The sequence below is a fragment of the Caretta caretta genome, chromosome 9 (genome assembly GCF_965140235.1).
Source record: "Caretta caretta isolate rCarCar2 chromosome 9, rCarCar1.hap1, whole genome shotgun sequence".
Taxonomy (NCBI): Eukaryota; Metazoa; Chordata; order Testudines; family Cheloniidae; genus Caretta; species Caretta caretta.
The window spans coordinates 80,327,960-80,344,531 of NC_134214.1; the positions used below are offsets into that span (position 1 = coordinate 80,327,960).

The window sequence follows — 16,572 nt, forward strand, 5'->3', positions numbered from 1 at the left end:
TCTACCTTGCACTTCTCTCTCTCTCTAGAGAAATTTCCTCAGGTCTGATGTACTAACAGCCATGGGGTATGTATTCTCCCCATTTCACAGATGCAGAAGTGGGTGTAGAGTTGACGTGACCTGTCCTAGATTTTATAGTGAGCATGTGGCAAAGCAAGGAACTGAACTCCCATTTTCCTGAATCTAGTAGGTTTTTGCTTCCAAATGCTAGCAGAAGAAAGGTAAAGACATGCGAGTTCTGGACTCGCTCAGGGGACTGAACAGAGTCAGACTCTTTTCTATGAGCATTGTGTGTGCGTCCTTCACCAGCCAAACTAAGTTGCAAACGAGTCTTCTACAAAGTTGTAAGTAGTTCTAATGTTTTCCCCTCCAAAAAACCTATATGCGCTCACCAATGCATCCTGCCACCAGGCATGTGCAAGAGACTAGAGCACTGTCTGGCAGTGGCATGGTGACATGGCAAAGGTGAAGTGATTTCCCCATATACACAAGTACCAACAGCAGTTTAGTTTAAGAGTCAGCACAGCTGGTGCTGACAACACTGCTCATGTTTAACTGGTTGTTCACAGGCTAATATTTTCCATTCCAAAGAACCAGCTACTCCCCAATATAAGGGAGAGTAACCCAATTGTGTAACCGGGCATATGAGATTCCAGGTCTGTCATTCATTGTAGGGTTACCATATATTTAATTTTTATGAAGTGACTAGTAACAGCAGGGAAAAACCATCCCCTCCAATGATAAGAGCCCAGAAAGATACTTGTGTGTGCTTATGAAAGAAAGCTGACATTCTAAAAACACTTCATGTGCTTCCTTTCCAAAAGGAGTTATGTTAATGTATTGGAGGGTTCAAGACAAACCCTTAACCGCTAAAAAACACAGTTAAGGGATTTATTGGCTTATAGTTTTAGACTTCCACTTCAGGAGGATTGCCGGGGTAGGTTTCACTACATTTCTATTTAATGCAACCCAATAAATCTATCCATCTTAGCACTTTTAATGCACTTACTGGTGTACGAGTGACCATGAAAACAAGTTTGTTTAGACCTTTAGAGGCCACCTCTACTAGGGAAAAATCTTCTGCTAGCCCTTTGAGCCAACGAGCAATTTACAAATCAAAAGGAAGAGACAGGTTTGCAGAACTATTTATCCTCCCTCCACTTCTGTTTCTACAACATAAATTTAAATTTACAGCTCAATACTGTGCAAAGTGCTTCCAAAGAAATGGCTCTTGCTGCATATTATTGCTGTGGTACTTTTAGTATTCCTCCCTAACAGGACTCCTAAGAACCCACCACACCAGATATCAAGAGGAAGGAGAAGATGCTAGTCATGAAACAGACAATACTGCTAACATCTCCCTAAAGGAAACAGCCAGAACCCCAGCAACTCCTCCAACTGTTACAGAGAGCAGTTCCCATTGTTTTACCACTTTAATTAAAAAAAAGCAGTTAGTTACGAAATTGCTTCTACAACAGAATTTCCTGCTGCCCTGGACAGCACTGCTGCGAAGGCAAGGCCTCCTACACAGGCCAAGCACCCTAAGTCAGAGCAGCGCCTGTTCCCATATGGAAAACAGCTGCAACTGGCAAGATTGCCTTTTAATATATAGCTTCAGAAACCTTCATCAGGGATCAACACCTCCTACAGCGGCATCAAACTGGAGAGAAGTGATACTAGGTGCCTGGTACCACTATCTATTTGCAACAGACCTTCAAAAGTTTAACATTCCACCTATGCCTTCCATACCCACCCTTTATCCCCTTCCTCCATGTTAACTCCTGAATAGGTTCACTAATAAGTGCCAGAGCATTAGAAAGGAACATCAGTTATTCTCAGTTGTTCAGAGGGGAAGAATAATCCCCCTGCCCTCTTTTAATAACCAGCAGTAAACTAAACAGGGTGGTTTGGTCTGTAGCTACATTATAAGAATGGCAAACAGGAAAATAAACATTTAATCAGGCCAAATTAAGGCTGCATGATAGCATTTCCTACTACATTTGATACAACTGGTACCTAGTGTTCCCTTTTCTCCATTGGTATGTGAGCAGACACGGAGTCTCCTTTATCTGAAAGTGCTGTCCCAGAGTCACTTGCCTTATTTATTGATTACTTTACAATTTATTAGGCTGACTCATGCCTAGGTGCAGGGATGAAAGAATATGTCCAACTCCTGTACTAATCAAGTGTGCCGTTAGTTAGCTGAAGGGTTCCCCCCTGCTTTGAGGTTCAGAGTTGCTGCAATAGAAAGTGCAAAGGTACTGGGAGAAGAGATTTTACATGTTGTAATCAGTCCAGGGTATTCACAAATGGCCTCCCTGAGTGTTTGTGGGAGACTACTGCATTTTAAGTCCACAATACAAGAAATTTTTTTAGCATCTAAATATTGTGGGTTGTGTGTGTCAGTGTTCCGCACACCCTAACCAGACATTCCACTGAAAATTGGTGTGAAGTTTTGCTTCAGTATTTTAAAGAACTGAAATCAGTAAATTTCACATGACTCTGCATATGGAGCAAAAAGAATTTTACAAGTCAAATTCATCTAACACACATGCTTGTAAGGAAGAGCAAGAATAAGCACAGTTGCTAAATAGGGACAGAGTTGATCCAGCTGATACTCAGCATATCACTTGCTTCAAGCCCCGGATCAGGAATGACCTGAGGTAAGTCACGGATAATTAAGATGGGCCTGTGTTATTCACCTCTTAGTGGTGAATGAAGCAGGCACAAATTCAGCTTGGCAAACAACCACCATATGACCCAACTCTATATGCTGAGTCAGTCATTGCTGCTTTGACCAGAGAGCCTTTTCCCCTTAGTCTGAAAACAAGTACACCACATTCACATCGTATGTTGGGAATTTAGTGGATCTGTGGACTGGGACTGATCCCACTTTTAGACAGTCGCATGACAGAAGTCAAAGTCAAGCAAGATAACAATACATTTTACCAATCTGCATTTTGCTGAGCAGAGGGCTCAAATGGAGGGGGAATTCAGTGCAATAATGGCTAACAAATTTCAGTTGCAAGTTTAGCTCTTTTTATTCACACATGAAAGGAATTACAGTTTCTACAGATGTACCCATTATTCCCAAGTATTTGCTGAATAGTTTAGGAAACTAATTCCAACCTGTGGTTTTACTTGTAAGCTATTCAGTTCAACTATGCTATTTCGGATGTGTGATATCACATGCTATCATTTCTGTGACATTCTGACATTCCCTGAAAGAAAGGAATGCTAGAATGACACTTCTGGTATGATTTTTTGAATAGATTAGCTTTATTGAAATTCACTGAATTTGTAGGATTTAACACATGCACATATTATCGGATCACCCAGCTGAGTACTCATGAACAGTTAAGCCACCCCAAGAACCCTGGGAACCTGGCAAGTCAAACTCTGCTATCGTTCACAAAAAGATATTTGCAAGTCATTTTGTATTTGAGTACCTAAAGCAGGGGTGGCTCTCCCAATCAGTTTTGCCCATTGAAAACATTTCAAATCAGGCAGCAACTGTTCGTGTTGGGGGGGGGGGTTTAAAAAAATAGATACTGCATAGCAGAGCTTAGTCCTAGCGTAGCTTGGCATGGAAGGCAGTTGCCCCCTAACTCCCAAAAGAGGGGCAGTTATCTTAACTGAGCCCCGATATCAATGTCCATTGGCCTTGAACAAAAACTACTTTCCATTGCTTTATCACAGTGGTTTTTTCAATCTTTCTTCAGCTGCAGACCCCTAAAAATAAAAATTCAGATGGAGATGCTGACCCCTTTGGAAATCAGACAGTTTGCAGATCCCCAGGGGTCCACAGCCTAAAAACCACTGCTTTATCACAATCCTACAAAACTTAATCACTGCTACTGACGCATACCTGTTCCCACACCAATATTTCCCCAGATTCCAGCACTGCCAGTGTAATCATAAATTGCACTAAGCTTTCATGATGCAGATTGTCCACCTGCAAGTTTTAACTTACCAGGCTTTTTACAATACCCACATGAAGCTGGCATTGCTAACCATCTTGCCTATTTCTTCCTCTATTTAGGATGGCAGTTTATACAATTAGGGACATTCATGGACCTCATACTCCTGCTTCCATATTTTGATAGCATGCTTTCTGACTCGGGCATTACCAAACCTCAAACCCTTAGGGTACATTCCTTCTCAGATGGCAAGCTCTCCATTTTGTGTATGGACAACCCAAGCTAGAGCCCCACATACTGTGCTTGTAATCCGAGGGACATTAAATATCCCCTAGAGTATCATTTATTCAAGACTCCTTGACTGATTATTTCTTGAGCTACTAAAAAGTCATTCCTTATTGGAGGGAAGAATGCAGGAAGATTGCTACTCCTCAAGAGCACAGGATATAACACTATTGGTTTGATTTATAGGCTTCACACCTCCTGTAACATTAAGGCTACTGGATTCAAGTTATCAATATGTCCATTTCAGACTAGACTATTCCTGGAGAAAAAACTCTGCTCTATAAAAAAGGGAAACTTATGCGTTGTCTGATTTTCTCGTGGACCGTTTGGAATAAAAAATTAAATAGAATACCAAGCTACATTTATGAAGTCCTTTCACCCATACAAAATCTGAATTCCTTTAGGAGTGTCACACAGACACCCCCAATCAATACACCCACCAGGGAAAAGCAGCCACTTCTGGGGTGGACATTTCCAGATTAACAGCATATTGCAATACTACAGAGTTTAGGACAGGAAATTAAGTATACCACATAATAGAAATTGTATGGGGAAGCTATTCATAACGTGGCAAAGCCATAAGAGGAGTCCAAAGCTGCTAAAGAGGACTTTAATAATATCAAAAGGAGATCTCTGTAGAGAATACAGAGGCAGAGGACACCATGATCAGGGTGAAATTCTACCCCCTCCCCCCCTCAAAACCCACATGTGTTTAAGGGGTAGACATTTCTCACAGCTACATATTAATTCTAATCCTGGCTGGAAAGATGAACTATCCTGGCTCTGCCACCTTACATATTCCAGGCCCAGTGGCTTGCCAGAGGGACACGAAGTCCCACAAGTAGAGTGCACCAGGTGCTTCTGCTTACCACAGGCCCTACAAGGAATGTTAAGGATAAGCCACTCCACCCCTACCTGTTGCACCAGGGATACTTACAGACATCTGGATTCTTTTTGAGTGCCAGCCCTTCCCTCTCAAACTTCCCTGTGTTTGTGTGAAGCTGGACCTAGGTCATATGAAAGGGCTTGCAATTGCTGAAGGGATTACATTTAATTAAACCAAGCCCCCTTCCAGCAATCTTAAAGGGGCTTTTCATATTCCTAAGCTAATCAGGGAACAGAACACCAGCAGGCAGGCACACTCAGGGTTCCAAGCATAACCCTGCCACATTGCAACCTGGAGAAAAAGATTAACCCTCCAGATGGCCACCCAGAAAAGCCTGCTGCATCCATCTTTTGTTTCTCCATTTAACTTTCACACACTAGTCCTCTCTACTTCTACTCTTAGAGACCTTGGGCTCTATGGGCAGGGCACCAGACTAGGTTGGTAGATGCATTCCATCCCCAGATTTGCCATCAGCTTACTGTGTGACTTTGGAGGAGTTTGCCTCTGGGACTCATCATTCCTGTTTTATAGAGGTATTAGCTATTTGCCCACTTTTCTAATGCACCTTAATATCTATGATCACTGTAGAAGTGGTATATCCCTTACAGTCATTCATTTCCATTTTCACTAGTCATTACCTTTCACTGCAGCTCATGACGGGAACTCCCTGTTACTCATGGACTCCCCGCCCCCCAACCAACCACTTTAGCTCCTTGTCTTTAGTATCTGCACTAATATTATAAGATTTAGCTTCTCTGCCCCATACAGGCTTAAACAGCTTCAGGGAGAAATTAAAGGGACATTAAAAACTTAAAGGATTGTTATCTAAAGTTAACTTTCTGTTTTAGATTTCACACCCCCCATGAGAACCACTATAATTGAAAGAGAAACAGATTGTTTTTGTTGCACATTTGATAGTGTTATTTCTAGGTCAGTTTTGTCATTCATCTACGTACAAGTTACAATTTAAAAAGTACTTTAACTTTTTGAAACCAGATTTCAAGCGGACTGTATCCCTGCACCAACACTCTAGTTATGGAGTGTGTTGAGACCCTTGTGTTCTGTGAGTACAGCATAGAAGAGTTTTAGTACAGGAGAATTTGGGAAACAGATTTTTAGAGATATTTAGGTACCTAAAGACACAGATACCTGTCAATGGGAGTTAAGCACTAAGTGGTTTGGGAATCCTACTAGACACCTGCTTCTTTAGCTGCCTAAATACTTTACAAAAAAAAAAAACTTTCAGACTGACTACTTTATGCAAGCAGCAAGTGTCAAAGACGACAGCTCTTGTATCATGTAAAATTAAGCCAACATGATTGAGAACCTTAAGGTCAGTCAGATAATTTCAGATTTAGGAAATAAAGATTGCAGTGACAATATCTGTCATTAAAATAAAACTACACCTCAGAAGACAGGAGTTTATGAGAAGAAATATCAGAAAGAACATTTCACCCAATAATAAAGTTTTATCCAAAAGGACAGCCTACAAAAAGGACTATAGGCTGGTCTTCAGGCCACAGGATGGAGAAGCAGCAGGAACAGATGGAACACAAGGTCACAGTGGCCCGAGCCCTTTCAGAAAAGCTTCTCTTAGGTCATTGAAGGATTGGTCTAAATATCAGGTGCAGTCAACCAGCACCCAGGAAGATAAGCAGCACCAAGGTGCCAAGTCAAGTGGGAGCTAAACAGAAACCCTTCAAATCTTCAGCTGCTGGTCTTTTGTACAAGAGCAGGAGTGACTATCTCAACCAGCCACTGAAGCCAGTGGAGAGCTAGGATTCATCCAATATGGCAACAATGTCAGGCACACTCAAGTGTGATATTCCAACAGCAGAAAGTTTAAAAAAAAAAAAACCACCACACTTTCAATGGACAACTGAGAAAAAGCTGAGCCCCTCACCATTGTGGCTTATATAGAAAACTGTCTGCAGCACCGGTCCTTCATCTCAAGGAAGGGGATTTCAGAGTTTGAGGAGATTCAGAGATGGACCATGAAAGGCATTAACGGACTGGAGAAACTTGTATGAAGAGATTTGAAATAGGTGGGATGTTTATCTTTTAAGGAGAGCTAAGTGGGGACATGATAGAAGTTAAAAAAATAATGAACAATGTAGAGAAGGCAGACTAGGAGCTTCTATTCTCCCAGTCTCAGAACTGATGAACAAGGGAACATTCAATGAAATTAGAATAAAGGAGATAATTTGACTGTGGAAATCATTGCCACATGTCACCGACTTGCAAGATTCCACAAAGAGACAGGACTCGACATTTACATGGTAACAAGAGTATCTAGAATTATAATTAGTTTGCGGGAAGCTGTCTGAAGTCTCTTGCTTCAGGGGTTAAGCCAATCCCTAGCTATTAGCAGACTACCTAGTGTAGTGGTCCCCAATGCGGTGCCCACGGGAGCCATGGCGCCCGCTGGGGCATTTATGTGCGCCCGCCTAGCGACATGGTGTGTAAAGTCGTGCCCAGCAGGGGAGAGAAGCTGCGGCCCCACACCTGCTGGGGACAGAGAACTCTGGGGCTGCAGGTGCTGGTGTTCTCTGTTCCCGGTAGGCACAGGGCCACAGCTTCTCTCTGCACTGCCCAGAACTGCCGCTTGGATTGCCACTGTCTGAACTGCCAAAGTGCAAAACACCCCCACAAAAAAAAAAAAAAACCCACACACCACACAAAAAAAAAAAACAACACCCACCTCCCCACCCCAGCTCGGACTCTGCCGCCCCAAGAATGGATGGCATGCCGCCCCAGGCATGTGCTTGCTCCGCTGGTGCCTGGAGCTGGCCCTGTAGGTGAGCATTTTTCTGCTGCACTGATACTGCCGTTTTCTCGTGCTTTGTGATTTATTTATAACATTTTGCCCCAAAATGGAGTGATTCAAATAAAAGACAACATACGTATTATTTCAACGCAGAGTGGGAAGAATCCTACTGTTTTACTGAAAATAAAAGGGAAATGTGTTTGCTTATTGTGCGGTGGTACTGTTGCAGTGCTGGGGGAAAAACAAAAAACGTTGAACGCCATTTCCAAACTAACCACTGCTCTTTTGACATTAGCAATCCACCTAAATCTGAGTTGAGAAAGGAAAAAAAAATCAATCAACTCAATCTGCCCAGCAATCTGTTTTCACTAGACAAGTGGTAAAGTGCTACTATTGCTTCCTTTAAAATTGCTCATCTGCTTGCAAAGAAAAAACCCTTTCAAGATGGTGAATTGTTGAAGGAAGCATTTTTGACTGATGCTGGCCGATTGCCTGTTTCAAGGATTTCCTAACAAGTGTGAGATTTCATCGGCAATACAAGACTTGCAGTTAAAAGTATTGCCTATGAAAGGGTGAACAAAGGGTGAGGACATCTATAATTTATTCAAATCATACACAACATCAATTAGTATGCCACGACACAAGGTGTCTGCAACCACCACTGATGGGGCACCAGCAAGGATGGGCAGCGCCAATGGATTCATTGCACTCTGCAGGAAGAATTAATCCTTTCCGAACTTTGTCTTATTGCATTATCCACCAAGAAGCTTTGTGCATCTAGGTTCTTTCTTTTCAACACATCATGAACGTAGTTATTAAAATCATTATCTCTATCCGAGCGAAACCTTTGCAATACCGACCTTTTAAGGCCCTGTTGGAAGAGGTTGATGATAAACAATCTGATCTTATCTTGCACACAGAAGTACGACGGCTGAGCAAAGGGAAAGTTCTTGCATGTTTTTTAAGCCTAATTGAAGATATCAAAGAAATTCTGGAGTCCACAAATCAGAACTTTGAGCAACTAGAAGACTCCAGCTGGTTAATGGACTTGGCTTTTCTTGCTGACATCACTGACAAATTGAACATTTTAGATCTTGAGCTCCAGGGAAAAAGACAAACATGGCTCAAATGATAGGTTCTGTAAAATCATTCAAAGCAAAACTGATCTTGTGGATGTCGCATATGAAGACGAAGTCTCCCATACATTTCCCAAGTACGAAAAAAAATGGTACGAGACAGTGATTTTAACCCATCACCATTTGTTATCCACATTCAAACACTTCTGGAACAATTTGAAAAGAGAATTAAACAGTTCATCATTGAGCCTGCTGTTGCCTTTCTTGTGAATCCTTTTACTTGCCAAATGGAGATAACAGAAATGGCTACATCAATTGCGAATCTCATTCAAGTAAGAACAGAAGATGTGGAACTGGAGATTTTGGACCTTCAAAATGACATTGTTCTAAAATCCTGAGCAACAGATGAAAAAAAAAACTTTTGGAATCTGGTTGACCAAAAAAAAAAAGTTTCCTGTCTTAAAAAAAAGTAGCATCCGAAATAAGATTTTGGTTACACTTATCTATGCGAAGTTCTGTTTTCAACAATGAACATCATAATATCAAAATACAGATCTCTGCTTACAGATGCCCATTCTGACAATTGCTTACAAATGGGAATATCATCCTACTCTCCCAGCTATGAAAAACTGGCTGAAGAAATGCACTGCAAAAAATCAGACTTTATTAGAAAAACCTCATGAATTAATGATACCTTTTCTATTAAGTGCTGATAAGTGTGTATGATTAACTTGTGTTTAATTTTTTCATTTGTTTATTGAAATCTAGATACAAGTAACAATACAAAGAATATTAATTAACCATAACTGGCTATGTTAAAGTAAGAATAATAAATATTTGGACCAGCAGTTCAACAATGTTTTATATATGTTGCAACATGCAACATGCACCAATATAAAGGGAAGGGTAACCACCTTTCTGTATACAGTGCTACTTTCAAATGGGGGGGGGGGGAGACGCACAAGAAGGGGTCTGTCTGTGTGATGCTTTTGCTGGGAACAGATCAGAAATACAAGCCTTCCAACTCCTGTTAAATTAGTAAGTAATCTAGCTAGCAAATGCGTTAGATTTTCTTGTTTAATGGCTGGTAAAATAAGCTGTACTAGAGGGAATGTATACTCCTGTTTTTGTGTCTTTGTAACTTAAGGTTTTGCCTAGAGGGATTCTCTATGTTTTGAATCTGATTACCCTATAAGGTATTTACCATCCTGATTTTACAGAGGTGATTCTTTTACCTTTTCTTTAATTAAAATTCTTTTAAGAACTTGATTGATTTTTCATTGTTTTTAAGATCCCAGGATTTGGATCTGTGTTCACCTGTACTTATTGGTGAGTATTCTTATCAAGCCTTCCCCAGGAAAGGGGGTGTAGGGCTTGGGGGAAGACGTCTCCAAGTGGTCTCTTCCCCTGTTCTTTGTTTAGCACGCTTGGTGGTGGCAGCATACTGTTCAAGGACAATGCAAAGTTTGTACCTTGGGGAAGTTTTTAACCTAAGCTGGTAAGGATAAGCTTAGGGGGTTTTCATGCAGGTCCCCACATTTGTACCCTAGAGTTTAGAGTGGGGAAGGAACCTTGACAGCAGCATTACAGTTAATTACTAGCATATATGCACTCCTATAACAGCGTTCCCTAAAGTAAAAAAAATTTGTAGTGGCAGTGCTCAGCCACCTTAGTCTGCACTTTATGGCTGAATCCAACTCCAGAGACCAGTAAGTATGGATGTTGTGAAATTTACAGTCAGGTACAGTCTTCAAATAAGTAATTGATGGTGCATGTAAAGGAATGGGACTTGCTTTCTACCTAGCAGAACTAGATCAGAAGCCAGGTTGGTCAGATACATCAGAAGACTAGGAGGGCTGGGAAACTCAGCACCACTCATCTTCCAAAAAGGGATACATGGCCACTGGTAACTACTATACCCATTAAAGCTCCAGTTAGAGATAGCTACACAGAGCAGCTGCTGGAGGTAGAGGATCACTAAGTTTTTAAATGAACTAAAATGCAATTTAACTATTTGATTTGCAGATTCCCAGGATACCATAAAGTTGGCTTTGACTGTCTGTCCTTGCTGCAAGCTGCACCTTTAAAGCAACTGCCAAAGCACTGAGTAGTTGAGAGAATGGTGGGGCCAGCCCACTATAGCAGGAAGTGAACCATATCCGCCTCAGCAAAGCTCAAGAACTTATGACTGTATTTGAAGACAATCTACTTGAAGAAGTGATCTGAGAAAGAGGGGTGGGGGGAAGGGAGAGGGCTGAAGGGAAGTGAACATGCAAATCAGGCAACCACCACCACAGGGTGTGAAGTTCTCTTGCTTCTGCAGTGGAACTCAGTGGGGCGTTGTCAACATTAAGGGTCTGTGGCCCCACAATTTATAGCAACAATAAAGTATGTATGACATTTGCATGTCATTGTTCTTATTGGGGGTATAGTTGGAGTGTCCTGGCCATTGAAGTGAGGGCTACAGATGTTTGCTAGAAGACTATGTCACCTGTACTAAGTGTCTATTTAACATGAATGGCTTTCTGGACTGCCGCATTCCACTTAGGCCACACAATCTGAGTACCAACATTGGCTACTGGCTGCAGAGAGAAAACTCTCTGCCTTATCCAACAGACTGGTGGTTGAGACTACACCCATTTCAGTTTCAAGGATCTCTCCATTTTCAATTCTGAACAGTTGCACAGGATCTACTGCCAACTGTCTACAGGTGGTGGGGGCGTCTTATATCCAGTCTGTAGTGTTTTACAACACTCCTCTCCAGCCTCTGCACATGACTGGCCATCTTCTAAATCAGGGGTTGGCAACCTTTCAGAAGGGGTGTGCCGAGTCTTCATTCATTCACTTAAATTTAAGGTTTCGCATGCCTGTAATACATTTTAATGTTTTTTAGAAGGTCTCTCTATAAGTCTAATACATAATATAACTAAACTATTGTCATATGTAAAGTAAACAAGGTTTTCAAAATGTTTAAGAAGCTTCATTTAAAATTAAAATGCTGATCTTACGCCGCTGGCCCGCTCAGCCTGCTGCCAGCCTGGGGTTCCATTCACCTAGGCTGACAAGGGGCCGAGTGGCCGGGACCCCAGGCTTACAAGGGGCCGAGCGGCTCAGCCCACTGTTGGTCTGGGGTTCAGTCTGCCAGCTCCTGCCAGCCAGGGTTCCAGCTGCAGCCCTGCTCAGCCTGATGCTGGTCTGGGATCCTGGCCCTGCCCACACAGAGTGGGTACCTACCTTCTCCCTGGTTCTAGCCCATTCTCTTCCTCTCTCTCTGCACTGAGCTGAGGGTGGGAGTGCACGGAGTACAGGACTGGGGGCTGAAGGAGCAGGCTGGGGGTTGGGGTGCAGGGTCTGGCCAGGAGCTAGAATGAGGGAGGGGGCTCAGGCTTGGGTGTGGAGTGCTTACCTGAGCAGCTCCCATTTGGTGCTAGAGGTGCAGGTGGGAATGTGGCGGGGTGTGGGGTGCAGGAGCTCTTGTTTGGTGCTCAGGGTGGGAGTGGGAATATGGGGGGTACTGGAGTCAGGGCAGGGGGCTGGGAGTGTGAGTGCTCCCAGCCCCCTGCCCAGAGAGGCTCATGGCAGGGGGCGGGAGGGGATATGCCCTGACTCCACCCCCCTTTCCCAAGGCCCTGTCCCCACTTCTTCTCTGCCTCCTCCCCAGAGCAGCGAGCCCACTGCAGCTCTTCTCCTGCTCCAGCACAAGGGCCATCAGCTGATCGGCAGCAGGGAGAGGAGGGGCAGGAACACAGCACACTGGGGGAAGAGGGGAGCTTGCAGCTGGCAAGACCAAGCTTCTTCACCCTGCCTGGGGGGGGCAGAGAGGAGGGGAGGAGAGAGCTCGGGGGGGCACCAGAGAAGAGCGGGCCAGGGCAGGCAGGATTTTTAATGGCATGCTGTGGCCTGCAGGGGTCCTGGCCTGGGTTCGGCAGCAGGCTGAGTGGGGCTGGCGGCTGGGACCCAGCAGGCAGCAACATGCCATTTAAAAAAAATTGTTCACATGCTGTCTTTGGCACATGTGCCATAGCTTGCCAACCCCTGTTCTAGATTTTAGTGCAACTCCAATCCTGCCTTAGCATTCTTGGTTGTCCTAGGGAAAAAAGTTTCCTTATTTAACCTTCTAAAATGTTCCCCCCCACCATTGTATTATAGGGTAAAATCCCAAAATATATGTATGGCATTCATTGAAAACACCCTGAAAAGATCCTTTGCCAAGGTAGTCCAGTCTCCAATCCCCTACAGCAACACTTTGCATTATGTGAGGACAAGGTGCTCCTCCAAGTCAGAACTCATCAACAGCACTTCAGCAGATTTTAACCTGCAGAATTCGTTCTGTAGTGGCTGCTATCATTGTATGTGCCTTTCCCACCTTAGGTTTGTCATGACACTGGTTTGCAGTTAAACTGCAAATCGAAGAGGCTCCTTGGAAGTTTTCATTCTTCATGCGAGATACCCCTATGCCCCCTTTTCAACCCTCCAGGGGCCTCAGACGGAAATACTGATTACTTTGGAGAGGGAAGAGTGTCTATTCCCTTTTTAATATTCTTGGATGCTTTTCTTTCTTCACAGCAATTTTTATAGCCTTAAGACATTTGTAACAATGGTCATCTGGGATCAAGTCTGTTCCACACCATATAGTTTTGCCTCAGCTACACCTCCCTCACCTTGGGACATCCTACATCAGAGCAACTAGAAATAGGCAAGTGCAGACAAGGGAAGAATTCCCATTTAAGTGGCAAAATGCAGTCCTTGGTATTGAAGATGGTTTACAGATGCCTCCAGCCTGACCCTCTTCCTCTTTGGACAGAGGAATCCACAGCAAGTAAAGACTCTTACACCAATATCCACCATGTAACCATCCATATTAGGTGTTCCTAGAACTAATCAATCTACACAAAGTGATTATTTCTACTTTGGTTCATTGTGATAGGTATGTGTAAACAGGGGGACATGGCAAAAAGATAGGCGGAATAGAACTCATTAAAATACCAAGAACTTGGATTAGCAAGAGTGGAGACATGCAAAGAGGCAAGTATCCAAACTTAAATGTTCCCAGTATGACCATCCATCTTTTGGTGCAATAATCTTATTCTGCATTTGCAATTACTAAATGATACTCCAGATAGGGCATTCCTGTGTTACCAATTACCACAGCTCCCCTCGCCACTAGAAAATTGTATCTGTTTTCTCTACTTATTGCCATCTCAACACAGGACTGAGAGCAGGGATTTGAATTCTATTCCCATGACTTGTGGGTTGGGAATAGGCATTTATGCTCTTAGCACTCCAGTACTTGCTCTCCTACCTTCATCTGCAAGATGTGAATAGCACTTATCTCACAGAGGGGTTGCAAGATGCTCTGAACACACAATATTCTGTTACTGATGATTAAGTCACACAGTGCAGCACCTTTGGAAGATCTCTCTTTAAGGGCTGCAGCTAAAGAGTGTTTACGAAGCAGATCACCCTGTCATTAGTTACCCTGATAATGACGACTTGTATCAGTACTCCCAAAACAGTGACTATCCTTCTACTAGCTGAAGTCTTTGTTAGAAGAGCAACCTGGGATGCATCTGATGAAGTGATCCGTAGCTCACGAAAGCTTATGCTCAAATAAATTGGTTAGTCTCTAAGGTGCCACAAGTACTCCTTTTCTTTTTGCGAATACAGACTTAACACAGCTGCTACTCTGAAACCTGGGATGGTCTCCCCCCAAGTTTTCACTCATGTGACCAAAAGTTAAGGCAAAACATTTATGTTCCATCAGCACTGCCAACTTCCCAACCCAGGGTCTTTATCCTGGAAAGCTATTCACACCACAGGGCATTTAACCCCTTTTTGCCAGTTCTTCCCCCCCACAGCACTCACCTACCAGATCCTGTGAAGAAGTTTACTCCATCCTCAGAGATGGAGAGCAAAATACCTCTCTGCAGACACTGCCATCTTGACAGGCAGATATCCACAGGTTATTCCCTAACTGACCTCTCCATCACAGCAGCACAACCACACCCAAGCTGGGCTTTCTTAAAACAATTAAGAGGAAGCTAATGGAAGATGCAAGTCTTCAGTTGTAGGCACTCAGCACCTATGACAATCAGACCCCTAGAATCTTGATTAAGCTCAGTTGTGTGTTGTTGGGCAAGTCTTTCCTGCACCCCCTCCAAAGATATCCATGGCCACTGTTAAAGCAAATCAGCATCTTACCTGCTAAACATATGTATTTAAATCAAAGTTTCTGGATTTTTGCAGTAAGCTCCAACGTGGGAAGACCATCTAAACAAAGTTTCTTAATGAAACAAGAATGCCCTACCTTGGCGATAACCAGACTGTGGTATGGGTGACTAAGGCTTCAGGTATGTCCACCATCCCAGTCCAATGAGCAGTCAAGAATGCTTGGGGTTGTGTTAAAGACCATTTTAAAACCGGGGGGGGGGAGGAAGCTTCCCTCATTCATCCCACCCAATTAAAGACAGGTTTCTTTGCACTCATGTTTCAGTAACACTGTTTTTTCCATTGATACGGATATACAAGTGTAAAAGCTATGGTAATGTGGTTTTATGACAACACAAGCCTCAACAGGGAGCACCACAAGAAGAGCATCTACCTCAACATTTATTAATTAGTTCTCAGCAAGTGAAAGGGGAGTTTCAGACACTTACAACTCTGGGGATATTACCTATTTGATTTAATAGTAAAATCCCCAATGACTATGTTCCTTTCAGAAACGAGGAGGACATGTAGATTCTGTTGTGCCAGGGGTAAAGCATGGTCATTTGGTTTTAGCCCCAGCAGGGGGACTTGCCCCTTTCAACAGGTTACAAGCAAAATCAGTCAGTTGAGGGTAACTGAATTTATTGCATTTAGTTTGTCTGGATATGCCAATTCTGTGGTTAAATGGCAAGAATTGCCTCCTAACCAACCAAGTGATACAGGATTAACCCCTTCTTGCAGTCATAAGCTGTGTTTCAACAGTGGCCACTGGCTAGTCAGCTAGGAAGGACACAAGCAGTTCCCCACCCCCTTAATTGAAGGGGGAGGGGGAAATTAAAAAAAAGGAACTGAAAACTAAGAACACTAAGCCAGAAAAAAATATTATGGGTGGATCAAGTAATAGTCAAGTCCAGATATTTATGGCAGCATTTATTGCCAATGTTATTCACAACCTTGGGTAATAAGTCAAATCCTCTATTTTTGCCACTTCCTCTCTCATAAATAGAATCTTCATGCACACTCCCTTTGCTTTCCTGTGATAAAGTTTCTGTCTGAGGTTCCTGTGCCACTAGTGTTTGAAATTAGGCTCTTAAAAGAATTGCTTTTCAGAATGTGGACAGACCAACTACTTGGGTGACTTGCAGAAACGAACAAGCTTTATCAGCCAAAAAACCCAGAAGGGGTGCAAACATCAGAATCTGGAAAGAGGACATTATATTTCCCCTCACCACATGTTCAACATGAGGTTCAGGAGAGCCAAATCCAGCTTGAAGTAGTTGCCATCATTTGTCCCCTTCCATATTTGTAATGAGAGACAACTGCCTGAAAACAGAACAGATCTGGGTTTTTGGTGACATATGCATGCTGGGAATATACACAACTGTGTGCTTAGTATGGCCCTTGGACTTTAAGTAGTAAGAGCTGTACTTT

The 16,572-nt window shown here is 43.0% G+C and overlaps 1 protein-coding gene across 2 annotated transcripts in view; it reads right to left on the reverse strand.

Annotated features, from left to right (window-relative positions):
* Window positions 1-16,572, reverse strand: part of MSN (moesin) — a 74,335-nt gene that overhangs the window by 36,544 nt on the left and 21,219 nt on the right. The window contains exon 1 of one of the 2 annotated variants that reach the window (XM_048863323.2): window positions 5,143-5,163. The exons of the other annotated variant lie outside the window; for it this stretch is intronic. Within the exon in view, the coding sequence (XP_048719280.1) occupies window positions 5,143-5,148 (6 nt within the window). The 5' untranslated portion in view covers window positions 5,149-5,163. Of the gene's footprint in view, window positions 1-5,142; window positions 5,164-16,572 lie in introns of those variants that run through there. 2 annotated transcript variants of the gene reach the window in all.